Below are 13,009 nucleotides of genomic sequence, written 5' to 3'. Positions count from 1 at the left end.
TGATAAAAATGACAAACAGCAACAGCCCCAGAACAGATCCTTGTGGTACTCCACTTGTGACTGTACTCCATTCTGAACATTTCCCATCAACCACCACCCTCTGTCTTCTTTCAGCTAGCCAATTTCTGCTCCACATCTCTAAATCACCCTCAATCCCCAGCCTCCGTATTTTTTGCAATAGCCTACCGTGGGGAACCTTATCAAATGCTTTGCTGAAATCCATATACACCACATCAACTGCTCTACCCTCGTCTACCTGTTCAGTCACCTTCTCAAAGAACTCAATAAGGTTTGTGAGGCATGACCTACCCTTCACAAAGCCATGCTGACTATCCCTGATCATATTATTCCTATCTAGATGATTATAAATCTTGTCTCTTATAATCCCCTCCAAGACTTTACCCACTACAGACGTGAGGCCCACCGGTCTATAGTTGCCGGGGTTGTCTCTGCTCCCCTTTTTGACCAGAACTGCACACAGTATTCCAAGTGTGGCCGTACCAATGTCTTGTACAACTTCAACAAGACGTCCCAATTGAAACCTACATATTCCTTAATTACCATTTCAATTTTCTCACAGAACACTTGGTTCCCCAAAAGCCCCACATCCAGTTTCCACCCCGGTCTATGCGCTACCCCGTTCTCCAGCACCATTTCCACCCAATGTGGAGCGTGATCTGACACTGCAATTGCAAAGTATTCCGACCCCTTGACTCCAGCCCCAGCCAGCGCCTTGCCCCCCCCCCCGTTGGGACCAGCGAGCGCGGCCATGATCTGTCCAACCTTGACTCCTGCACCAAGTTCCAGTCCCCCCCCACAATCAGCTCATGCGAGTCCAAGTCGGGAATAGCCCCCACCACCTTCTCCATCTGGAAGCGTACCCTTTTGCTGACCAACACCGCTACCCCTCAAGCCCTTCCATCAAATCCAGAGTGAAACACTTGGCTAACCCAGCCCTTTTTAAGTCTCACCTGGTCCTTCACCAGAGTCTCCTGCAGCATTGCGACATCGGCTTTCAAACTTTTAAGATTCGCAAGCACCCTTAAACCCCTTGACCGGACCTCCTAGCCCTCTCACATTCCACGTGACTATCCTTACTGGGGGTCTCTCACCCCCCCCCCCCCACCTTTCTTATCCACCATCACCATACCACTGGGCCCTGCCCCATAAGCCTGACCCGCCCCTGTCCATTGTTAACATCGAACCCCCCCCCCCCCCAAGAACCCCCCCTACAAAAACATCCACCCCTTCCCCCCCCCCCACTCGCTCACCTCGCAGGCCCATTGAAGCCTGCTATCCAGGCTCCAACATCCGCAGCCCTCCTCTCACCTCACCCCCGTTCACGAACTGACTTTAGTTAGCTAGCGCGGGTGGCTCGCCCTGCCAAGACCTCTCGCCCCCTTCCACCCAGTCCCAGAAAAAGAAACACCAAAACAAAGCCAACAATCCAACCCCTACAATTCACGAACATAACATTTAACCATCGCAACACAGAACGCCATTATCTTGAACTCTGTAACAATGCAAAGAGAAGTAAATTTCAATACAAATCAGTAAAAAGAAAGTTGTAACATTTATACATTTTCCAGCCGCTCAAACACAGTTCACAGTCGCTCTTCCAGTTCCGCTCTTCACGTCTGTCCCAAGCCTTCTGCCCTCACGAATGTCTTAGCTGTCTCAAAATAAAAGTCTTTGGCGTTATAGGTTACTCTCAACTTCGCCGGGTACACCACACCAAATCGCACCCCTACTTGTACAAAGTCGCCTTCACTCGCCCAAATGCCGCTCGTCTTGTCAACTCCACTGTCAAGTCCTGGTAGATCCGAACTGCAGTACCATCCCACAGCACCTCACGCTTCTGCGTCGCCCAGCTTAATACCTTCTCCTTCATGCAAAACTTATGGAAGCAGATAATTACTGCCCTTGGCGGCTCGTTCACTTTGGGCTTCGGCCTTAATGACCGATGAGCTCGGTCTAGCTCCTACAGGGTGGGGCTCTCACCCTCCCTCATCAGCTCCGCCAACTTCTTAGCGAAGTATTGCGTTGGCCTTGGGCCCTCTGTCCCTTCGGGCAAGCCCACAATTCGCAAATTGTGCCACCTTGAGCAGTTTTCCAAGTCTTCCAGCTTTGCTCAGAGTCCTCGGTTAACCTCCACCACCCTCTGCAGCTCGTACCCCATCGAGGTGACCTGGTCCTGTGTCGTGACACGGCCTTCTCCACCTCCATCTTCTCACCCTGTTCTCTCACCTCGGCCGTTGCCTTTGCCACCTCCACCCTCAATCGGGCCGATTGCCTCCTCCACCAATGACCTCAACACGACCGCCATCTCTTTCCTCAAGGCCTCCATGTGCCTCTCAAACTGTTTTCCCAGCTCCACCGCCATCACCTCGGTCATCTTCTGCACCGCAAGTAGTGCGGCCCCGTCTTGCAGTTCGGCTTCCGCCATCCTGTCAACACTTTTGCTAGTCTTCTCCTTCAGCGGCGAACCCGCGTTTCCTCCTTTCTTCAACGCTGCTCTTCGCATCCTTTAGTGACTGGTTTTTTATCTTCTTTCGTTTCTCCTCTCTCCCCCTTCACCCTCCTGTCGCTCATTAATCTGACATTCTTTTTTTGAAAAAAAAGAGGAAATAAACTTTTACCAAACTTCCTTAAACCTTCTTTCTTTCTCCTCTGCATTCACCCAGAGCTCCCCTGGGACCAGGCTTCAGCCTGCTTTCTTCCTCCTAGGTGGGAGCCACCCGACGTGGAGCACCCTCCCTACATGGTGCCCTGGCCTCGGGCCTGCCGCCCCCGCTGCTCTGACCTCGACGCCGCGCCGGGCCCAGCGCCTCAGCCCCCGCCGCCCGACACCAGTGCGGGGTTCTTCGCCGGTTTTTAAACCGGCCCCACTGGCTGCTCGTGACGGCCCCAAAGGCCGACGATAGTCGGGGGGTGCGTGAAGACTCGGGGATTTCCCCAAAATCGCCGTGAATCGCGGCCACCGGCGGGAGCTCTTGTTGCTGCGGCCACCCTGCTTGCCCACGCCACCGGAAGTCTCTCTCATGTTCATCCTTGGCATACTGCAATGTCCCAGTGAAGCCCAGTGCAAACTGGAGGAACAGCACCTCCTCTTCCACCACATCAGTTCAAAAGACAAGCTGAAGCATTTGCAACCATGTTCAGCTAGAACTGCTGAGTTGATGATCCACTTTCACCTCCTTCTCAGAATGATAGATACCAGTCTTCAGGCATTTTGATTTACTCCATGTTATATCAAGAAATGGCTGAAAAACAGGATACCTTAAAGGCAATGGGTCCTGACAACATCCTGGCAATAATACTGAACACTTGAAACATCTTGACGAGGGGTGCGGCAGGTTCTGGAGCACAAGTATAGCTGCATCATGGCATGCAGCTGGCAGTGTGGAAAATTGCTCAGGTACATTCTGAACATGAAGCAGGACAAATCGAAACCGGTCAATTACTGCCCAATCTGTCTACTCTTGATAAATCAGCAGAGCGATGAAAGGGATCACCAACAGCACTACCAAACGGCTCTTATTCAGCAATAGGCTGTTCAGTGACGCTCAGTTTGGGTTTACCAAGGCCACTCCTCCCTGACCTCATTACAGCATTGGTCTGAATGTGGGAAAAAGATGAACTGTGAGAGTGACTGCCATAAACATCATGGCCGTATTCGACTAAGTGTGGCACGAAGGACCCCTTGCAAAAGTGGAGTCAATGGGAATCATGGGGGAAACCGTCCACAGATTAGACTCATACCTAGCACAATAGGAGGATGGTTGTTGTTGTTGGAGGTCAATCACCTCAGTTTCAGTGTTCTAGGCCCAAACATCTTCTGCTGCTTGATCAATTACCGTCCTGCCAGCATAAAAGGTCAGAGGTGGGGACGTTCACTGAATATTCAGCACCATTCACGACTCCTCCGGTACTAAAGCAGCCTGTGTCCATATGCAACAAGACATGTACAACAATCAGGCTTTGGCTAATAAGTGGCAAGTAATATTCACACCATACAAAAGCCAAGCAATGACCGTCTCCAACAAGAGAGGAGTGAATCGCCTTCCCACAACATTCAATGGCACTACCACTGCTGAATCCCCTTGTATTAACATTCTGGGAGTTAATATCGACAAGAAATTAAACTGGACTAGCCATATAAAATACTGTAGCTACAAGATGTCAGGGGTTGGGAATTCCATGGTGAATAACTCATCTTCCGACTATCCAAAGTCTTCAAAGCACAAGTCAAGAGTGAGATGGGATACTCTCAACTTGCCTGGGCAAGTTCAGCTACAACAAGACTCAAGAGGCTTGACATCACCCAGGTCAAAGCAGCCCACTTGATTGGCGCAACCTCCACCTTAAACATTCACTCGCTTCTGCCACTCTGTCAGTGATGGAGAGTGTACCATCTACAAGATGCATTAACAAATTCACCAAGGTTCCTTCAACAGCACCATTCAAACCCATGACCTCTACCATAATCGAAGGACAAGATGTATGGAACACCATCAGCTGCAAGTACCCCTCAATTCACACAACCTTGACTTGGAAATATAATCACCATTTCTTCACTGTTGTTGGGTCAAAATCCTGGGACACCCTTCCAGTGTACCTACACCACATGGACTGCAGCGGTTCAAAAAGGCAGTTTACCACCACCATCTCAAAGGCAATTAGAGATGCGTAATAAATGCTGGCCTAGCCAACAATGCCCGGATGGCATCAAAGAATAAATAAAGAGAAGGTAAGAGTCTTTCATTCGTTTACAGCTGCTCTGTCCCTTGGATGCAGCGAATATTTTTGATAGTGTGGGTCAAATGCTGAAAAATCTCTTGGTGCTTTGCCCATTACAGTGAGCCGACTTAGTGGCTATTACCGAATCAACATAGCTGTCCTATAAAGCATGGAGGATCCTCAAAGCGATGCCCTTTCCTATTTTGTTTACATACTTCAGCCACTAACATAGTCAATGATATTTAATATGTCATAGTGTCTGCTGATATTACCGTTACTACAAATACACTGGCTCAGTCGCAAGAAATATCATGTAGCAGAGAAGGGGCAAGTAAAATCTTTCTGCCATTGGACCTGGTTGATCCACACAAACTATTGTCTGCCTACATAATTAATTGGAGCAAGGCACCATCGACACTGAGCATTAGAGTAGAACATATTGGCTTCGCATTCGCATTCAGGTTGATGATTTAATCACTATCAGATGTAATCTGAAATGGCTCCAATATATAGAAAATCACCTTTTATTTTATTTTTTTAATTTTTTTTTTTTAAAATCAAGAATGGCTGGCAGTTTCACAAGCAGAAATTGTCCTAAACCAAATTTTAAATATCCAAATGCCTGTTGCCCAGATATAGCTGCCCACAAAACTGCAATATCACACATATATTCTGGGCTCCTATTAATATGCAAAATAAAAGTGTTTAATTAAAAAATGCTCCTCTGGCTCAGAGATTAAGGTTTCAGATTGCATGTTTGCATTTACTTAATTACCAGTAGATTGAATCAAGGGACAATGGTGCACAAACTCTCATTACATCAGCAACTGAGAGTTCAAGAGCTGTCTAAATGGGTTGAGGGAGTAGAAGGAATGCCTAACTAAAGGAGACCAGTGAATTTGGTACATTTGTCACGTATTTCTAAAAAGATAATGTCCATATTCTACCCCAAGACAATAATGAAGACCATCAATGTCAACAACTGCAAGTACCCCAAAGCTCAGTCCTCAAGTAATTACTTCCTTTTTCAGAAGCCATTTGATGAGATGTCTCACTTCCTTACAGACTTGCAAGGAAAATAAAATACACGAAAAGGAAATTTGTTCTTTTTGCCTCATTTAACAAAATTCCAATGGTATTTATTAAGTAGTGCAATCCAACCTCGAATTTCGTTCCAGCAATGAGAACATTTCAGAGATGCTACTACAGAGAGGAAGGCAGGCAGGGTGATTGGGTCTTCTGAACCGGATGCAATATTACTGGGCGGCGAATGTGGAGAAGGTACAGAGCTGGGTCAGAGGGGTTGACTCCCAATGGGTCAGAATGGAGGAGAGTTTGGGCAGTGGGTCGGGATTGAAGGCGCTAGCGACAGCAACGCTCCCGGCGGCCCCGGGGAGATACTCGGAGAGTCCCGTGGTAATAGCTTCCTTGAGAATTTGGAGAAAGTTCCAACAGCACTTCGGGTTGGGGGCAGGGTCACAGGAAATGCCTATTCGGGGGAACCAGAGGTTTGAGCCAGGAAGTGAGATGGACATTTTCAGAGATGGGAGGAGAAAGGAATTCGGACACTAAAAGATTTGTTTCTTGGGGGTAGTTTTGCGGGATTGAAGGAGCTGGGAGCGATGTATGGGCTGGAGCAGGGGGGAATATTTAGATAAATACAGGCTCGAGACTTTGCCAGAAAGGAGATCCAGAGTTTCCCAGTAGAGCCAGCTTCCACATTGCTGGAGGAGGTGCTGACAACAGGGGGACTGGAGAAGGGGATAGTTTCGGCGATTTACGGGACTATTTTGGAGAAGGAGAAGGCGCCGCTAGAAGGGATCAAGGCAAAGTGGGAGGAAGAGTTGGGAGAGGGTATGGAGGAAGGGTTTGAACGCCTCCACCTAGTGTGCTAGGTTTGGGCTGATAAGCTAAAGATGGTGTATAGAGCAAAGGCGTACAAAGGCGAGGATGAGCCGGCTCTTTGAGGGGGTAGAAGATGTATGTGAGCGTTGCGGGATGCTTGAAAACGTCAAATTGGAACGGAGGGGAAGGTTGGAGGGGTTCTACAATTCATGGCCGTTATTCATTATGCACTGATCGCATCGAACATATGGGGGGGGGGGGGGGGGGGGGGGGGGGGGGGATTTGTGTGTTTATGGTGACTATGGGGGATTCCTGATTCCTTTTTGTCATTTGTTTATGTTAACATGCGGGCTAATGTTTGGGGTTTGGCGAGAGGATGGGCTTGACATTACATTCGTTACTGATTATTGTTGTGTGTAAATTTGGGAGAAAATGTGGAAAAGGAGAATAAAAATATATATATTTTTTAAAAACTTATTCCTTCTGATCCTACTGCCTTCCCAAAGGCTGCAAAAATTGTTCTTTTGAACTGGTAAGGGGGCAGCGAGGCTTTTGTATAAATACTTAGAACAGCACCGATTACATAATATGTGACCAACCTGGTCACAAGAGAAAGCAGAGGTAGAAAAGAGAGAAATCTTGGACCTCTCGTGTCTGGACTTCCTTCCCCAATGTCCTAACAATCCCTCTTCCTTCTCGTGCCAGGCACCATTCCTGCGGGACACTGGCGGTAGCCTCTAGCTACCCAAATTCCAGTAGCCAGTGTTTCCCGCTGAGCTTGGCAAGACTGATGGGGCCAATGCAGAAGACATAAGGGGATTTGCCTTCCACCCCGATTTCCACCAGTACAACTCTTGCCAGGGAATTAAAATTGTGGCTTACGTTTCAGAACGCTGGCACTGACAAGAACACAAAATGTATTTCCAAATAATAAATACTCTCAAGAAAATTATTACTCTGTTTCTCTGGGTCCAATAATAAATAATCTCTCGAAATAATCTGTACAAATTTAGTAGAACTACCCACACCATAAAATCCTATTCATTTATTCACAGCTGTATGCAAGTTACTGCTTAGAGCATTAAATTTTATTTTTAGCTGTATGAAGAGTTAAGATTTTGTCTTGGGTTAAGAAAAGCTCAAACATTATGGAAAGACAGTTTAAAAGTATTGACTACATCAAAATAAGATATTGGCAAATAACTAAAAAGCGATTTCAAAACAGTGGCTGTTTTACCTCAAATATCTGTGCAAACTGTGTCTCTTTGCTGGAGAATATTGCATGAATGCAGTGAATTGCATGCTTGGCTTGTCGAGCAGTGCCTTTCTTGGCCTTCTGCTGCAACACTGGCAGTAAAGCGCTAGGCAGGAGGAAAGCATAAAGTTAACAGAGATCTGCTTTTCATGAAAATCTGGGTATATGAAATTGATTTTGCATCAGTGACAAATGTCAATGTGAGTGCCAAAATTATCCTTTGGCATGGACCAGAGTATATTGATAGATCCCCACTCATGGAATAGCACCCTCTGCTGTCCGTAGAATTTTCCACTCAATTTCACTTGAACACATACGATCGAGGCATAGCTTTTGATTTTCATGACAAGAAATCAATTTGACTGTTCTGACATCACACCAGAAACAACAGTAAACCCATTCTTTCTTTAATGGAACATAAACATTACATTTTTGATAATTGATTCTGATATTCTTTCCATTAGTATGTTGGTGTGCTGAGTGTAGCAGGGCCAGTGGGATGCAAATTTTAAAAAAAATCTAACACTGGATTCTGGATTCTAAATTATATGCTTAAAAGTATTTTTCCCAGCAATAGGGTAACCGATTAACTTGACTTGATATTTATTATGTGCTTGAAGATTCTAGTACCGGAAGTATGCCAAATTGGTCACTGGGGTTTTAAATCAGTGGCTTAAAACCTTGGGTGCCTTTTCGTTTGTTTACAAATAACTTTGAATATTATAGTACCGGCTACCCTCCATATTTTACTGTTACATCCATTTCACAGCATAATCATTGTCTTTTTGGGCAGCATGGTGGCTCAGTGGGTAGCACTGCAGCCTCACAGTGCCGAGGTCCCAGATTCGATCCCGGCTCTGGGTCACTGTCTTTGTGGAGTCTGCACATTCTCCAAGTGTTTGCGTGGTTTCGCCCCCACAACCCAAAGATGTGCAGGGTAGGTGGATTGAACACTCTAAATTGCCCCTTAATTGGAAAAATGAATTGGGTACTCTAAATTTATTTTTAAACTCTTGTCTTTTTGCATTGAAAATCAGACCAAATACGGATGTTTGCAACTTGAAATATTAAATGGTATTTCACAAAAATCTGTGAATGAGTAAATAAATAATTTGTTCGTATTTACATAGAGTTTACTTATAGTGTGTCCTTCCCAGTTAACAAAGAATACAGCACAGGAACAGGCCCTTCAGCCCTCCAAGCCTGCACCGACCATGGTACCTGCCTAAACTAAAACCTACGGAGTCCGAATCCTTCCATTCCCCCCCCCCCCCAATTCATATATTTGTCTAGACACCCCTTAAATGCCGCTGTTGTACAGACTGAGTTTATCTAACCTTTCCTCGTACCTAATGGCCTCCATGCCAGGCAACAGCCTAGTAAACTGCTTCTGTACCCTCTCCAAAGCATCCACATCCTTCTGGTAGTGTGGCGACCAGAATTGTACACAATTCTTTGAAAGAGCTTTACTACATTTATATTGAAGCAACAGTAGGTGAAACGTACGATCTGATGTGAGGAAAGTCATCTTCAATTTTCTGCCCCGTGTTTCGGAAAATCTGTAAAGCAGCTTCTGCCACCTTTTCATCTTCCATTTTCAAGCACTGCAGGAGCGATTCGAATGTTTCCGCAGAGTGAAAAGAGATTGAATGCGTAAATGATAATACCTAGAAAGAACAAAAAATAAATAAAAAAATAAAGTAGGTTTTGATAGTATAGAGAAAACATTAAAAAATGTTAAAATTGTTTTGTGCAATAATTCAGTTTCATTCTCACTAATGAAAGGCCACTCTACAGTGGTCAAGGTGGCTTACACATTTGTAGTTCACCTATTACTGTAAAATTTGAATCCCAAGGGTCCACCCACAAATCTGTGCAGCGGAGCTTGGGGACAGTGAAGGAAGTCCCATTCCCACATGAATGCATCTCTTATATAACTGGATATGCCTAAAAACAATTTATGTCAAAAATAACAGGATTTAAATGCCAAATAAAAACACAGTAAAGCAGCAAGTGCGTGAAAATGTCTTTATTCCATTTGTTCACTCCTGCAATGCCCTTCCCTTGTAAAAGGCTGGAATACTGCATTGCAAAGTGTCACACGTTAGCTTCAGAAAACTTCTGATCTTTTTCTGCTTAACCTACTGTCTTTGGACGGGCACGATACAGTTCAATTGTTCCGTCATTCTCATTGTTCCTTGCCAGAGAGAATGCCTACTTGTCGAATTGTTCCTAGATGTTTTTCTTGTGTTTTATAATGGTGGATAAATTCAAATGATGGCATCTCCCACTCCTTTGCAATGTCAGCTACACACTTCGCACCAAGGTCTTCTACTTGCTGCATCAATGTCACCTTCTCTCCAATCAACAACACTTTGAAAGGATGTTCAATGGCAAACAATGGGTTGTCCTGGACTCCCACTTTTGCATGATTGATGAATCAGAGCAGAATTCGGCACAATCCTATAACAAAGTTTGGCTAATCCAGAGTTGCCAGTGTTGAAGTTCGGCTGATTATGGTCATCGTTCTACAGGATTTGCCATTCTTCAGGTAAGATTGGTTGACACAACCAGAATTTCACTTGGCTCATCGTAATTTAACCGCATGGGTATTTTCTTTCTTGTCCTTTGTCCAACCTTCATATATTCATTGGCACATCAATCATTCCAAAAACATGGATGCGATTTGGCCATCACGTTGTGCCCAGCAATCCTGCAAGAGCCCCAAATCAGGTTCCCTGCCGATCCAAAATAACCCGCCTCGCTCCACTCACACTCTCATTGGGCATATTCAAATACCTGGATATTGTTTTCACCCGCCGCCTGGGAGCCAACGGCCGTGCCTACGAGACATTGACCCAGTGACATTTAACAATGGTTTCCCCACTGTGGATCAGGCATGACGGCACCTCAGGGGGTCTCGCAGTCCATTGTCACGGTAACCAATGCAGTGTTAATGTAAGCCTACTTGTGATAATAAAGATTATTATTATTATTATTATTATTATTGGACGACCCCCCCCAGATGGTCAGGGACAGGGAAGGTTTTATATGCTGCAACTCCCCTGACAGTGCCACATTGGCTTGGATGGTACTGTGGGTGCCAGGGGCCATGGGAAGGTTGGGGGTGAAGGTGGGGAGGGTTCCAGAAAATTGATTGAAGTGTGGCCTCAGCAGGGAGAAACTCCCCCAGGCATAAAAAAAACAGCAAAGTGCCTGTGAATAGCAGGATAAGTCTCGGCATTGCTGCCACCGAGAAACACCCCGCCAAACGTGCCCGAAAGCAGACTTTGCTTCATGTCCACTGAATCGCGGTCAGAATTTCCTTTCAAGACCGAATGGCCAGAAGCATAAAAGTCCTTTTTATCCCGCCTCCCCCAAAATAAAACATGCAAAGGATTGCAAATCTAGCACTATGAGCATGTGCTGTTTGCCAACACTTCCCACTGAAGCAATGAGCAAAATAACCACACAAAATGGTAGAAAATTAGATCATTTGCAACTTAATGCGCAGGGCCCAAAACTGATGTTGGTGGGGTTACTGGGATAGGGTGGAGGTGTGGGCTTAAGTAGGGTGCTCTTTCCAAGAGCTGGTGCAGACCCGATGGGCCGAATGCACTGTACCATGGCTGACCACCCATCTATCGTTCTTTCTGCACTGTAAATTCTATGATTATTTATGCTATTTTGTACCACACAATAACATATGATGTTAGGTTCACTTCATTGCATGTGTATAATACTATACAAGTCTGCACTAAGTGCCATTGTTGCCAATCTGAAGTTTTTGCTGTCGAGTTCTTTAAAACCATCTGGCCACTTTCCTCCAATTTACTTCAGGTCTTTGGGTTTTCGTTTCTCCCTGCATGGTTACCTTGGTTTCCTTTTGGTCTTAGGAGACTTCTCATGATTAGAGACGCAAGAGGCAGACAATTGCTTACACCGGTTTTCCACAGCTGTTTTTTCTTGGAACAGGTTGCTAACCTGATGGTTACAGTTTGAGGGGCACAATGCCGCATGAAATGAAAAAAAATGAAAATCGCTTATTGTCACAAGTAGGCTTCAAATGAAGTTACTGTGAAAAGTCCCTAGTCGCCACATTCCGGCGCCTGTTCGGGGAGGCTGGTACAGGAATCTCTTCTGCTCTTATCATCTGCTGTAGGGGTCTTGGAAGAAGTTACCGGTTATCAGCCCTTTTGGTCACATTATGAACACATTTTCAGTGGCCTGGAGTGGGAACAAAACCCAGAGCTTCTGGCTCAGAGGCAAGGACACTACTCATTGCGCTATAAGTCCTCCCTCCATCTTCACAAGCATTAGCCGCAGTTCTTAGCTTCCCAATGGGGCAGACAAACATACACATTCCCAAGCCAACTTTAACTTCGAACTTCAAATAAGGCCAGAAACAAACCTGGCTTTACAGAAAATAGAAGAAAAGATACGTTGAAATGTCAAAAGCAAACAAGAAGCTAATTTTAATTGTCAAATTACAATCAGAAATTCAATTCCAATAGTTCAATCATTTACCTTAAGCAATTCAAGGCCGGCTCGGATTGCTTCATCAGTTGGCACACCCTCCTCTTCATCATCAGCTGTACCATCAATGGATTTATTAATCTGTTTAATTAACGCACTATCAAAAAACATAAAGTTCAATTAAGTTGAATTAACCTTTTTAAAATAATTATTGATGTCATTTAACAATAACTCCTTACCATAGAAAATTTGCAAAACTGCAAACTCAAAAATAATCCATATTATACATACTGGCAAAGGTGGCAAGGGAGCATTACTGCAAGTCAAATCATTTTCTTCCTTAGAATACACAGAAAAAATAAATTCAAAGAGAAGCCAGAAGTTAAAATTCCAGCCGAGGAACTGTAAATGTGACATGGCTGACCAGCCATCTATCACTCTGCCCTAGTAATGATGATGATCAGACCACAAATGGGTAATTTGCATGCAGAAGGTGGGCACCCAAACCTTTCATAGCACAACTAGGAAGGGCAGTGGAACTTCTGATTAACACATCTGTCTGTCCAATGTAGCCAATAACCAAAACTGATCTTCTGAGCTCATACTTGCCTGTTTGGCCAATTATCTACCGTCAATCAGAACATGCCGTCAGAGATTATTGTGGGTTTCACTTATGGAGTGGAAGTGTCTTGG

The 13,009-nt window shown here is 45.1% G+C and overlaps 1 protein-coding gene across 3 annotated transcripts in view; it reads right to left on the bottom strand.

Annotated features, from left to right (window-relative positions):
* The window catches only part of pds5b (PDS5 cohesin associated factor B), a 289,329-nt gene that overhangs the window by 73,052 nt on the left and 203,268 nt on the right, over window positions 1-13,009 (bottom strand). For all 3 annotated transcript variants that reach the window (XM_072477000.1, XM_072477001.1, XM_072477002.1), the window contains exons 18-20: window positions 12,368-12,473; window positions 9,347-9,507; window positions 7,823-7,946 (exon numbers count right to left, since the gene is read on the bottom strand). In XM_072477000.1, coding sequence (XP_072333101.1) covers window positions 7,823-7,946; window positions 9,347-9,507; window positions 12,368-12,473 — 391 coding nt within the window. The remainder of the gene's footprint in view (window positions 1-7,822; window positions 7,947-9,346; window positions 9,508-12,367; window positions 12,474-13,009) is intronic.

Source organism: Scyliorhinus torazame, chromosome 15 (assembly GCF_047496885.1).
Source record: "Scyliorhinus torazame isolate Kashiwa2021f chromosome 15, sScyTor2.1, whole genome shotgun sequence".
Lineage (NCBI taxonomy): Eukaryota > Metazoa > Chordata > Chondrichthyes > Carcharhiniformes > Scyliorhinidae > Scyliorhinus > Scyliorhinus torazame.
This window is presented reverse-complemented; position numbering and strand designations above follow the sequence as displayed.